The 13760-nt window shown below is 46.9% G+C and overlaps 1 protein-coding gene across 2 annotated transcripts; it reads right to left on the bottom strand.

Annotated features, from left to right (window-relative positions):
* Positions 1 to 1534: 1534 nt before the first annotated feature.
* Positions 1535 to 13512, bottom strand: F3 (coagulation factor III, tissue factor). 2 transcript variants are annotated; one of them, XM_032361072.1, is made up of 6 exons: positions 13246 to 13512; positions 11959 to 12070; positions 7241 to 7431; positions 4790 to 4968; positions 4082 to 4241; positions 1535 to 2518 (listed from the first exon to the last, which is right to left on the bottom strand). In XM_032361072.1, exons 1-6 carry the CDS (start codon positions 13343 to 13345, stop codon positions 2382 to 2384), a joined length of 879 nt encoding a protein of 292 aa, XP_032216963.1. In that variant the 5' UTR covers positions 13346 to 13512; the 3' UTR covers positions 1535 to 2381. The 2 variants fall into 2 exon arrangements, with proteins under 2 accessions (XP_032216963.1, XP_032216964.1); XM_032361073.1 differs by having other exon boundaries at positions 4094 to 4241.
* Between the last annotated feature and the right edge of the window lie 248 nt (positions 13513 to 13760).

The following is a 13760-nucleotide window of genomic DNA, read 5'->3' as shown; positions in this document are numbered from 1 at the left end:
GGCAGTCAGATGCCCTCTCTGGGACTTGTTCTACCACCCCCTCCCCCACATGGTGGACTAAGCTCTTGGTCCCAGGAAGCCCTGTGAGAGCAGGAATTCAAGGTAATGGCCAAAGCACACTTTACTGCAGGACACACCCCCACGCCAAGCTCTCTTCTGTTGACTCGGGTATAAAGGCACGCCTTCTTTCTCTGGCATAATGAAACACCGCCAAGTGTATGACAGCTTCTCCCATACTGATACCGATTGTTCGTGGCAAGCAAACCAATAAAATGAACCCAATACACTATGGGTCTGTTTTCTTTTATTTCTCTGAAATTTCTACCACTTTTTTCCTTTCAGGCTACTATTTTTTAGGGGACAGCAAAGGTTTGATTTTCCCATCCTTCCAGAGAATATGATGTTATATCAAACATGTCATGTTTAGAGTTTTGTTGATAACCCTTGGACTTCTTTGGAGCAGAGGAAGAGAGGGATTTGAAATTCATGAACAACTGGACAGTGACCTGCTTTTTCTCTTATTTTAATGCTTGCTCAGGGTGTCTGTGGGGGACCCCTTCCAGGAGGGTGGGCCATCTGGGTGCTCTTTCTAGCCTGCACCGGCCCAGCCTTTCGCAGTGGGGAGCAAACACAGCTGTGGCCATAGTAGGTGCCGGGAACCTCATTTCCGTCTCTAGCTAGAATCCCCTTTCAATACTCTTGTGAGATCAAGACTGTTCTGTCGTGTTTTATTTGTGTTTGAATGGTGGACTCCCTATTTCTATACTCTAGAGGGAGGTAACGTGGTCAGCTGGACTCAGCGATGCCTGCGAGCCTCCTGTCACTGCCTCCTTCAAAGGGCCGTGAACACGAGCCAGACCCAGTCCTAGCCACAAAGAGCTCTCAATTTAGTTTGCTTTTCACGAACTCCAGAGACTCTACTTCTCTCTCTGCCTATCTTCTATTGCCCTTTCATCCAATTTGCTTTCAAGATGATAGTCCAAAGAATTGGTCCTTTCTCCTCTCTAGCCTTCATCTGCAACTCCACCCAATGCCCACAAAAAGAAGTCACTCCCTCCCATCTGCAGTCTGCTGGATGATTTTCTCCCTTCCCGGGACATCGTGTGCCCCTGCCATTGCTGTGTGATCGGTGGTGCCCCCCAGTAGGCAGTGTTGTCAGGTGTGATCAGATGTTGCCTGCCAGTGACAGGTGAGCAGAAGTTCTAAGAGGTGGCTCAAAGCTTGAAGACATGGCTGCTGTTAGTACTCATTTTTTGTATTCCCTCTGCCCTGACCCAAATAGAGTCTTCCCCTTGGGTTCGGGTCTAGAATGAGAATGTAATTAAGAAGAGCTGCAGTCAACTTGGCAGCCACCAAACTAATGTAAGTGAGAATTCAAGATAGCGTTGTTGTTGTTGTTGTTCTTATTGTTGTTTTAAGATAGCATTGTTGTGAGCCACTGAGAATTTTCAGGTCATTTGTTCCTGCAGCAGAGCCAACTAATGCAAAGTCCAAATCATAAATAAAAAAATGGAAGGTATAATAAATACAACAGTCACAATTCCCAGCCACCTTTATTTGTATAAAAGTATATTAAATAAATTATTTCAATATATACAAATAGAACCATATTACTTCTATAAATAGAATATCCCCATGTATAAAACCTTTAGAAAATTATATAAATATATACAATATTGACCATAAAAACTTGCAGTACCTTAAATCATCACCTCTATGTGGTCTGTATAGTAGTCTTATAAAAAAATATATATATAGTCGGCTGTCAAGTGCTTAATCCACAGCATCTGAGTCAATTAAAGTGCTAAACTGTAAGGTGCTTTAGGAATGTGCCCCAAAACAGAAGTCTTCTGCATTTAACACATTCATATAAAAGTTGCCAATTGTTTTGGAACTCTAAAGAACTCAGAAAAGAAGAACCTAAACACCATATATCACAAAAGAATTCTCTATGTTAGAAAATTTCACCCAATTTCCATTTCCCTCCCCCTATGATTTGAAGTCAGCTTCTCAAAAGTTTTCCAAAAACCTATCCAAGATTCTTGTTCATCTGTTTTGATTACGTGATTTGGTTTCATTTGGGGTATAGAATGTACATTCTAACATATGATATGTGCAAAAGTCGCCATAGTGTTAAAATAGAAATTTTTAAATCTTGGAATTGGTTGTACCTTTCGTTACATTCCAAAGTGTCTAATGCTGTCGTTGAAACCAGAATCCTAATCGTGAGAACTGGTCAGATCAAGAGCTATCTCTGAGCCCGAGTCTCTATGCTCCAAGATACTCATTTGTGTTTCCATTTGTCTGGAAGTGGTCTTACAAGTTCTTGGTCGCAGTGCGCCTACACTCCGTCGCGGACGGCAGCTCCCAGGACACACGCCTCATGCAGCATTGAGTGGGGAGCTCTCCTTCCCGCTCTGCCGCGCGCGCACCTTCCTGCACTTGTACAGGGTCACAGACAGGATGATGATGAGGATGAGGACCACGAGCACCACAATTACAATGGTGAGGAGTGCTCCTGAAAGACAAAGGGTACCAATCAACTTCAACTTGGAGAGCTTGCATCCCATTCATCAGTGGGCAGAACAGAGGGCAATAACCCCAAATGATACCAAATTAATGTTTTGTGTAATTTGAAATTTTTTTCCTCCGCTCTTTCCACGGCAACACATTTCGATTAGGAAAGAATGGGTCAAGCCCTCCCTGTTTTAGGGCTGCTGATGGTGGTGAACGTGATTTAATGGGCTGTTTAATAAACCGGATAATGTTGACAGCCTAGAAAGGGTACATATAAGTGGGAGCAGGAACCATTGTTAGAAACAAGAGGCTAAAACTAATGCTGGTTTGGTGGCCAGGATTACAATCGTAGAAGATGAAGGTCAGTGCAAAGAGCGAGACACAGAGTGCTAGCAGGGTTCAGGTGAAGGACAGTAGATAATTGGTTGGGGCAATAGGAAGGCTTCCTGGTGGAGGTGGCGTCTGAAATGGTTCTAAAGGACACATTTCAGTAGAAGAAAAAGAGGCAGGAAAGAAGTGATCTGGGTGTGTATGAGGACAGAGAGGCAGCAGAACCCCAGCTGGCTTGAGGGAGATGGATGTGAGGACTGGGGGTCTGATGGCACAGAGGGGTGCAGGACCAGATGGAAGGGGAGCCCTCTTCTTCCCCACTTCCATCGTGGTCAATCAATAGGAGAGAATTTACTTTAAAGTGTTTTTAGGGCGCCTTGGTGGCTCAGTTGGTTAAGCGACGGCCTTCCGCTCAGGTCATGATCCCAGAGTCCTGGGATCAAGTCCCACATGAGGCTCCCTGCTCGGTGGGGAGTCTGCTTCTCCTTCTGACCTTCTCTCTCATGCTCTCTCTCTCTCTCTTTCTCTCTCTCAAATAAATAAATAAATATTTTTTTAAAAAGTGTTTTTAAATATTCAAATCTCGCCTTAGCAAGGAGCTATCCTATGACTCTTTTGTTCCCTGAATGTCCTCAGAGTCCTTTCCCTATAAAGCCTGGAGGGCGACTCAGGATTTCAGCTTCACTGGACAAATGTGAACCCCCCGTGGCACTTCCAGCTAGGAGCCACTCCTCACAAGGGGTCTGGGCCCCAGGTGTGCATACACCTGCACGAGGGACTATCTGGTAGATTCAGTCTCTTCCTTTCCGGGTTAGACTTCCAGACCCTGTGACAACGGCCCATGGCGCATGCTCACAAATGTCTAGTGGGTGCTGCTGCCGCTGGTTCAGACACTCTCCCATAACTCCCAGGATCGAATTTAAGTATGAAAAAATATGCAGAGAAATCTGTGCTTTGATGTTAATTTGTAAACTTGCATCGAGTGTCCAGTGCTCAGTGGAGAGCTTGGTACATGGCAGGGGCTCAAGAACACACTAATATAAAGGGACAACACAGAAGCATTTCTAAATGCCTAACATTGTAAGGGAACCCCTAGAACAACACAAACAAACAAACAACAACAACAACAAGGCTGTTTTTCCCAGAACAAAAGTCCATCCTGGTTCTGAGGGTGGAACCAGTCTTCTGGAAGGCATCCGTGCCTCCCAGGCAAATGCTGGGCAGAGCCACTCACCTGTGAACGTACCTTTCTCATGGCTAGTGCACTCAATAGGACTTTCTGGACTCTTCTGGTTAGCCTTCCGTGATGGAATCGCTGCTTGAACACTGAAACAGTAGCTTTCTCCTTCATCCACATCAATCAAAAACTCATTAGTGTTTGTCTTGGCTGTTTTCTGTTAAAAGATGAAGGGTTCTGAATTCACCTGGGCTCAGAGTGAATTCTTTCCCCATTACTAAGTCACTGTGGAAGGAAAAGCCTGCAGGGACACACCTGACATAGAAAGGATTAGAAGTGACTTGGCTGCTCTGTTCCCCCTGGTAACTGCTAAGGGCGTTTCTTCCAAGACCAAAAATATCCAATTTAGGTACATCCAACCCAACTGAGCTCCTCTAGAAGAGATGTGCCATAAAGGGAAAAAGGAAAGAAGCAATCATCGTTGAATGGAAAACCGATTTTGTCTCTGGGATCCTCCAGAGAGAAAGAAATGGGAGGGCTGGCAGGAGCCTCAGAGACGACCCGGCGCAATCCTTGGCTGAGGAGCCTGCGGATCGGAGGGGTCCGCCTGGAGTCCCAGGCAGAACCGCCCGCCCCCCGCCCCTCGCCCACGCTGCTCTCTCACCCATCCCACTATGGCGTTTCTGAACTAAGCGGGGAGTAGGCTGTAAAGTCAAGGAGCCATAATTTAAAACAAGTCATAAAAACAGATGAAAGAATCCTCACCTTTCCTGTACTTGAAGCTTTCCAGTAATAAAGTGTGTAAATTAAGTTCTTGCCAAAAACATCCCGGAGGCTGAGGAAGGTGCCGTTCCTCCTGATTAATGTGCGCGTATCTCGTATGGTCACATTCAGCTTTGTCCCAACTTGGTTGCAACTCTGGATGGTTGGCTGTCCGAGCTTGGCTGAAACATAGAAAATGAGCTCCGCTAGAACCAAAGAATTCTCTACCAAGCAGAAGCCCATTCAGTTGTCACGGTTAATAGCAGCCCAGCCATCCCTCGTGGAGTGGCCGTACAGAATGGGCTCCCCGGCGGTCGGGAGCTAAGTGGCTCTGCAGCCGAACCCCGAGACTTCCCAGGGCACTGCCATCTCTGTGCAAATATAATGGAGCCACAGACGTCACTTTAAATTTCCTTGCTGTCACAGCAGGAAATGCTAAAAGGAACAACTGAAATTACTTTTAATAATACATTTTGTTTAAACCCCAATAGCTAAAATATTATCATTTAACATGTAATCAATATAAAAAATTTTGGAGATATTTTTCAAAATCCAGGGTGTATGGCATTAGCTGTATTTCAAGTGCTCCGTAGCCATCTGTGGCTAGTGGCTGTTGTAGTAAATGATGCAGTTGTATAAGATTCCATATTTTAGATACAGTAAATTAGGGGCTGAGGGAAAGAGCAGGATAAGTCCTCAGGACCTCAGGGAGCCAGTGTCAACCATAGGGTCTCTGCAATGGCTCAGCAGTCTGCTGTGCTTAGGCTGTGTGACTGTAGAAATCCCAGTAATTCAACACAAATTACCAGCAAGTGTGTGTGTGTGTGCACATACAAAATTAACACATAAAATATTTTATTTTTCTTTCTTTCTTTCTTTAAAGATTTTATTTATTTATTTATTTGATAGAGAGAGAGCAAGCGCACGAGCAGTGGGAGAGGAAGAGGAAGAGGGAGAGGGAGAACCTGAGTCGAAGGCAGACACTTAACCGACTGAGCCACCCAGGCACCCCTATAAAATATTTTCTCTCTTATACCAAAAAAGGATTTGAAGTGGCTTACAAAAAAAACTCAAGAACTATAAAAGGAAATCATGAGGATCTGACCAAAGGGGGAATGAGTGACACGGACCCCACAGGGTCCCTGAAGTGTGGCTGTGGCTGAGCCCCTGTGAGAGACACACCAGTGAGGGCCACACAGGAGTCTGAAGACAGGCTCTGGCAACCGGGGGCTCAGGGAGGGCAGACAGACTCACTCGGGGTTTAGGTCACTTTCTATTTCCACTCTCACTGTAGACAGCAGAGGGGAACGGTGGTGGACCGTCCCTCAGCCTCTCACCGTCCCTGCTGGGAGAGAGCATTCTCCCTCACTGGGCAGTCAGAGGGTCAATACAAAAAGCACCGGATAAAAAACGTAACACCCAGGGTGCTGGGGTGGCTCAGTTAAGCATCCATCTTCGGCTCTGGTCATGATCCCAGGGTCTTGGAATCGAGCCCCACATCTGTCTCTCTGCTCAGTGGGAGTCTGTTTCTCCCTCCCCCTCTGCAGGTCCCTGTACTTGTGCTCTCTTTCTCTCTCTCTTCTCTCAAATAAATAAATAAAACTTTAAACAAACAAACAAAAAACATAACACCCTTTCATTCTAACCTTTTGTTCTAATTCCTTTTGAAAGAGCAGCTGATTTCACTCTCCTCAATGTGCTACATCTGTTCATTAAAAATACCTAGCTCAGAACTATAGTCCTGACCAAAAAAAAAAAAAAAATCTAACTCTCCTGCTTGGCTGGAATCCTCTGCATTCCCTTGTTAGGTTCTAAGGTCAGCTTACTGGGGCAAAGGCTGGGGAGGGAAGCATTCCTCATTTTCCAAGCCGGCATGAAGGAGGCAGGCTGGGGCGGGCCAGGCAAGGGCCGGCACACCACCACCGCATCCCGCGACTCCAGGCCTGCTCAGGTTATTTTAAAAGGTCAGCAGGCCTGATTGTGGGCTCAGAGGGGAACTAGACCTACAGAGATCTGTGACTGCTGGTGAAAACCCTAACCTGGGACTTCTGGTCTCATGATGGAAGAGAATATTCTGGAGATTCATGCGATTCCGTCTCTTATAATCTCCTAAATATCCACGGGGGAAATGCTCAATCTCCAGCTTTGGTGGATTTCCTTCTCCCCGACCCATTCCCGGCCCCTCCCTGACGCCTCCCCAGCCCCTCCACTGGGCCTGGGGATAGGGAAGGGGGGAGGGTAGTTACATGATGACACTGTTAACAAGTGCAGAGTTTACGTTTCTGTGAACCTCCCACCACACCAGGAGTGAGCCAAGAGGGCCGTGGCACTTACCAGTTCCGGAGAAAGAGGATCTGTGTATGGATACTAGTCTTTTATGTCATAGCGCCTAAGAGTCACAAGCTCACAGAATATTCAGCTCAAGCATGAAAGGTTATTACAAAGAGTACTTACTCTCCAGGTAAGGTGTGAACTCTGGGGAGTTTGTAAATGGAGGCTCCCCAGAGTAATCGGTGGTGTCAGCCGGGTAGGAGAGGACCCGCGCCTGGTATGTCTGATTCACGTCATTCCCAATCTCGTCGGTGAGGTCACACTCCGTGTCTGTGGTGTAGAAGCATTTGCTCTTCCAATTTCCAAGTCTAGGGCTACAGGGAGGAAAAGAGGCAGAGAAATGAAACGAGAGGACCTGCATCGGAGGCAGTTTGCTTTCTGGCTGGGGTTGGCTGTTCTACTACCAGCCCCCACGCGGGGTCCAAGCAGGCATGGTCCTTGCAGCAGCCTGGGGATGGCTTTGCAATGACTCACTTTTCACAGATAAGGCTATGGGGCAAGGTGAGAACGGGTGTCCCTCTCGAAGTCACACAGCAGCTTGCCTGCTGGGTCTGTGCTCTCAACCATTTATGAAGTAGCTTGCTTGCTTTCTTGCTTTCTTTCTTTCTTTCTTAAGATTTTATTTATTTGAGAGAGAGAGCACAATGGGGCGGGGGGAAGGGGAAGGGCAGAGGGAGAAGCAGACTCCCTGCTGAGCAGGGAGCCTAACCTGGGACCCCAACACTGTGACCTGAACCGAAGACAGATGTTCAACTGACTGAGCCAGCCAGGTGCTGGCTTTCTTTCTTAAGAAAGAAAGAAATTTCCTTCTTAAAATGCAGACAATTTCTTATGGTTACATGGGAGAGAGAACAATTTCCCATCAAGACCCAGTTATTTGTTATAGTCTACTTATTATATCATTCTATAACACACTGATTTTTTTTTTAATTTATTTTAAAGGGAGAGCGAAAGCATGAGCAGGGGGAGGGAAAAAAGGAGAGGGAGAGAATCCCAAGGAAGCTCCATATGGAGTGTAGAGCCTGATGTGAGGCTCGATCTCATGACCTTGAGATGATGACCTGAGCCGAAATCAAGAGTCAGACACCCTACTGACTGAGCCACCCAGGAGTCCCTACTACACACTTATTTTATCACATTATATATTCTATGTGAGATATAGTCAATATATTTTTATGTGAAATATAGTCAATGTACTAATAATAGGTTATGTACTACATAACTGTATATTCCATATATTATATTTGATTGTGACCACTGTTTGTGTGGTTATTTATCACTGAATCTACCATATGCTAGGAATCATACAGGGCCTTTTACTCAGGTAACTTCGTTTGATATAATCTTTCCAAGAAGGTACTGGATCTTTTTCACATATAAGGACACAAGCTCAGAGCCATTAAGTACATTGTACAAGGTAACATAGCTAATGCAGTGAGAACGGATGTGTCCGTCTCATTATACTACATGCCTTCCTCACTTCTATGTGAGTACAGCCCTTCAAAGATGATCACATTACAATTCAGGTAGGATCTAACAGTCTGAGAGACAAAGAGGCTAAGATAGAGCTTTCCTTTGCGAGACATTATTGAAGAGGAAATAATTTAAGGAACTGCTAAACACGACATTCTTCTAAAGGATGGAAACATTTGTAGATGAGTGTCCCAGCCACTGGATCCAAACACCTGTGCCACGTACATTGACAGCCACACTGCTTTTCCCTTTAGCATCACAGACCACCAGAGAGCCCTGCCCAGCATTCAAGACCGTGCTCCAATCCTAATTTCTCCAAGAATCTCCGTATCTCCTTTCTCACAATTGGCCTCTCCCTTCTCTGTACCCTAGCACTGACATGTCCAACGAAGCACTTACTACAAACCTGGTACCAGGGTCCATGCCCTTGTGGCCCATGCACCCTGAAGCAGCACGGCTAAACCGGAGGGCTCGCGTAGCTAGGCCTTGCTGAGTGTTAGGTGGTTTGCACTTGTGGGCTGAATCAGGGGAAAACAAACTGCCATGTGGATTCAGCTCTCTCAGTTCATGCATAAGAGCCCTAAGTATATACATATTTTTTTTAAATCTGAACTAACTCTCGGGGCTAAGAGGGCATGGGCAAATACACTCTTTGTCCTAAGATCCACAAACTGAGATGGATACAGAAATATTTTGGTTTCTTACATTTCTCTAACTTTCTGTGATAAAAGTAGAGAGGCTGTCTTAATTCCAGAATGACCAAAATGCATTTTTAATAATAATATCACTTCTATTCTAAAAAGTGAGAGAGAACATAACGATTCTTCTCCATCGCTATGGCACACCTACTGTTTGGGTTAACAGGAGAAAGCCTGCTGCGCTCTGCGACCTCCATCCATCTGAGAGACAGGTATTCCATTGGTCCCAGCTCACACACAGAAATCACAGTACTCTTCTGGTGAAATTAGCACAAGTGCCTAGATCCCCGAAAGCAGTAAAGTTTTGTGAAAAGGTAATGAAGGGGTTCTGTACTAAGTTCCTCTAAATGCTATTGTCAGCAATAACACTTTAAAAGGCTTCAAGCTTCCTCTAGGTATTGTAACACCTCCCGGTTTGGAAATAATAAATGTCCCACTTGAATTACTAAGAAATTCCAACAGAAGCCAGATTCAACAATTTAAAAGCAGGTTGCTCTCTAGAAGCTTTGGAAGTTTCGTCTTAGCATTCAGAACATTTCCACAGAATCAATATTACAGGTGATGGTTGGGCACAATGGCTTGAGCCAATAGCACTTCCCAGCTACCACGGAAAACTTTTGGGGGGGGGAGGGGCAAACGCTGCTAGAGCTCCAAGTAGGGGCTCCAGGCACAGCAGGGGTGCCCTGAGATGGGGACAGGCTGGTGGTACCGGCGGGTGGGTGAAGAAGAGCAACAGGTTAAAATGCTTTCTCTAGGGGCAGAAAGCCAGGAAGGAGGAAAACCCACAGAGGGCCTTCCTTCCTCCTCCCAGCTTTGCGGGCTCCTATCTGACTATGGCCAACCCACCTAGGCAGCTGGTGGTCTGAGGTACTGGGGAGATCCCGATTCCAGAAGAGCCCGAGCACTCACTATAGGGGCAGTCAGAATCAATCCCTCCCCTTCCCCAGGCAAGTTTCCTCTTCCTGGACTGCCATCATCCTTCTCACCCAGGAATTGTATTTACCCACGGGGAGGCTGAAGAAGAGTGTAGGGGTGGGGGACAGCCCCCAGGGCCTCTAGTGCAGGGGCAGGAGTATGGGGAGGTCACTGTCTTGGCAGGAATCCCTCATCCCTGGCTGCAGGCACCTGCGAGCCACAGCTCTGCTAGGATGTGTTACTGAAATAGCAGCAGCGGGGCGCCTGGGTGGCTCAGTGGGTTAAAGCCTCTGCCTTTGGCTCAGGTCATGGTCCTGGGGTCCTGGGATCGAGCCCCCCCTCCCTACACATCAGGCTGTCTGCTCAGCGGGGAGCCTGCTTCCCCCTCTCTCTCTGCCTACCTCTCTGCCTACTTGTGATCTCTGTCAAATAAATAAATAAAATCTTTAAAAAAAAAAAGAAAGAAATAGCAGCAGTCTTGGAAAGTCTGAGAACTTAGAGCCCATCAAGGCTTCTGTTTAAAAATCAGGTTGGTGGTAACAGTTGCCACATATTCACCAAACCCAAGACTGAATATATGTAGGAGTAAGCATTCCTCCTAAAATCCTATTTTTGTTATCCAGAAGGAAGATGTTTTACTCAGGTAAGCCTCAGTGCTGTATCAGAGGAATTAATTACCAATTCTCAATTAGGGGACGCTGAATGGACGAGTTGGACCATAACCATAATTATTACCTGGGGTTCTGAAACTCCTGTCGTTCTCTCTCTATATCTGTGCCCACAGCACGCACATACACAAGTTCTCTTCCCTGTTTAGCAATAGTCATCATGAAGTTCATTTTTGAAAAAGAACATCTACCTCATAGAGACTCTCTGTCCTTAGGAGCTGTGTTCCGAATACCATATAAAAGGTTTGACACAAGCTAAAACAAAACAGCAAAACACCTTGAATCTGGAGCCAGTGATTCCATTGTGCCTTTTTTCAACTAGCTCTCCTCTATTTAATAAGAACTCTATTGAGCCTCCTAGAACATTTCAGAAACCAAAAACTCCCCCAAGAAAATGGTAAAAACCGTCAAGGAAGATGGGCAGCAAGCGTCTGACACTCAGATTGAAAATGCCAACCTACCAGCTCTTGGAGGGAGCTGTCAGTCAGAGAGGACAGTGGCCAAGCAGCGTGGCTCCAACAACCCAGAATATAGACAGAGGAGCATTTCTTCCAGGCTTTAGTGAGTCACAACTTTGACCTCCTCTGAGTATATGTATGCAACCGAATTTTCAATCAGTGTCCAAAGATGAGTGAATCAAACACTGCTTTAGGGCAATGTCTACATTTGGACTCCTCCCCGCCCCCTCCACAACATGTTAGATCCGGCTCAGTCTAGACAGGGAGGAAAAAAATGTGTGCTTAAATGGGATTAGTATCCATTCAGGACAACATGTTCCCATGCTACCACAGCGGCTCAAGAAGGTTCATCTACCTCCAGCTTAGACTCCATTTAAGAATATTTCCATAGTGTCCAAAAACAAGTGAAACAGTCTATCAGTTTAAGCTGTGACAATGTTGCAGGCTTTAAGGAGTATAGCTCTCACCTGCAAATGACCAGGAATGCCCTTTGTCATCTGTTAAATACTCTCATCCATTCATCAGCGTTAAAGACATTTGTATTCAGCACAGGGAAGTGGAAACATCAAAAACTTTAATTTTCTTTTTCTTTCTTTCTTTCTTTTTTTTTTTTTTTGTACCTAGCTTACCTTATCTGAACCGTGTAGACATGATTGATGGGTTTGGGTTCCCACTCCAAAATTGTCTTGAAATTAGTTGATTTCCAAGTTAAGTTATATGCTACCACTACCTCTGTAGTGCCTTTAAACAATAGAGAAACAACTATTATTACATGAACTCAGCATATGATTTCACGTTGATGGTATAAAACCTCTTCCCACCCCCCCCCAAATCACCATTAACTTCATATCAATTTTTTTCCAACCACAAAAGCTTCATTGCTGAATTATCAAGACAAAAAAGATTTTCAAGTTTTTATTTTCTTAATTAAAGTCTTTGAAGTTCCTCATGGCAAGATCTACCTGGTAATATAAGAAAAAAGATAAGGATCTCAAAATCCTAGTTTGAAATTACTCAGGGGTGTGTGTGTGTGTGTGTGGATGCAGGAGGCGGGGTTAGAATGGTGGGAAGCCCTGAGATAACTTGACCTAAAACCACAGCGCAGGAGCCTTCAGCCTCTTGCTATATCTAAGACCCAGCCCAGGAAGTACAGGACTCAGAGGTTCAACTCACCAGGGAAGGCCAGGTAAGAAGGGTTTGGGTAAGTTATGGACAAGGGCAGATCCCACGCGTGTGAGAGAGGTTAGGGTGAATACCATAAGAAAGCCAAATCTTGACTTTTTCCATTTTTATCTAACATGTCTCTATATAGAAACTTCCGGACAGCTAGTCAGAGGTGTGGCCTGTCACACCATGGGATGGGTTTCATTAGGATGCGTTATTATTAAGGTCTGTTTTGCCAATACTCAGCAGGTCAGTCTCTGCCATGCCGCGCACACGGAATAAGCATATGGGGCATGCACAATGTGGTGTCTGCTCCAATCTAAGCGACTTTTTGCAGCAAGATTGCCTCTAACTCAATCTAAAACAAAGATGTCCAAGAAAAGACCGCAAGGGCGGATCTTTATCCAGGCAAGTGCACGTGCAATGAAGGATAATATACCAACACGGTACGCTGACCAGGCCAAGTGGTGATCCAGTGATCACCACCTTCCCTAAACTCAAAGCGGGAGCCACAAATCCCTGTATGCCATAATGACGGACTCGGGAGCAAGCTTCTCCAGCAGAAGGGACGCCAACTACTACCCTCCATCACCCGCCTGCGCGCCTCGGGGGCCGGCTTCGGCTATGTTCGGACTTCGCTGCTCGAGAGAGGACTCGGCCGCCTCAAGGGGGTGCGGGGCACCTCCGGGCAGCAGAGCGAGCCCCCTCCTCCGGCCGCGCGCCGCTGGGTTTCGGGAGCGGGTGCCACTCACCTGACGTTCTGGCCACCTGCAGGAGGACCCAGATAAGCAGGAGCATCCTAGCGACCGCGGCCTCGGGGCTGGGTACCCGGGGCCAGGTGGGGGTCTCCATGTCCACGAGCTGGCGGCGAGGTCGGGAGGACTCCGTTGCGCCCCGAAGACTAGGGAGGTTGCGTTGGAGGCGCCGATGGCAGCGTGCTAGAGCGGGATGGGGTGCTGGGAACCCTGAATCTGGGGAAGCCCGCGCTCGGGCGCGCTTTAAGGAGCCGCGCGACCGCCCGCGCCTCGTGTGCCCCCCGGTCCGCCCCCGCCGCTCCTCCCCACTCCTGCCTCCGGCCCCGCTACTGGCCGTCGCGGTGGGCGGCCCCAGGCCAGTCCCCACCCCTGTCCCGCCTCCTCCGGGGAGGAAACTCCCAGCGGTGATTCACCCGTGATTCAATCGCGCTGCAGAGCGCGATTCTTCCCTTCGGCCCCGGCGGTTCCAGGTGCGGCGGGGGACAGGGTCCCCCAGGCTTCCCGGCCCCGTC

This window comes from Mustela erminea, chromosome 10 (genome assembly GCF_009829155.1).
Source record: "Mustela erminea isolate mMusErm1 chromosome 10, mMusErm1.Pri, whole genome shotgun sequence".
Lineage (NCBI taxonomy): Eukaryota > Metazoa > Chordata > Mammalia > Carnivora > Mustelidae > Mustela > Mustela erminea.
This window is presented reverse-complemented; position numbering and strand designations above follow the sequence as displayed.

Bases quoted from the DNA above. Each gene is read 5' to 3' on its own strand.
- F3 (XM_032361072.1), bottom strand. From the start codon at position 13,345: ATGGAGACCCCCACCTGGCCCCGGGTACCCAGCCCCGAGGCCGCGGTC. The intron at 12,071-13,245 runs GTGAGTGGCACC...TATTGTTTAAAG, and splicing joins GCAGGTGGCCAGAACGTCAG to GCACTACAGAGGTAGTGGTA. The intron at 7,432-11,958 runs GTAAGCTAGGTA...TCCTCCCTGTAG, and splicing joins GTCTACACGGTTCAGATAAG to CCCTAGACTTGGAAATTGGA.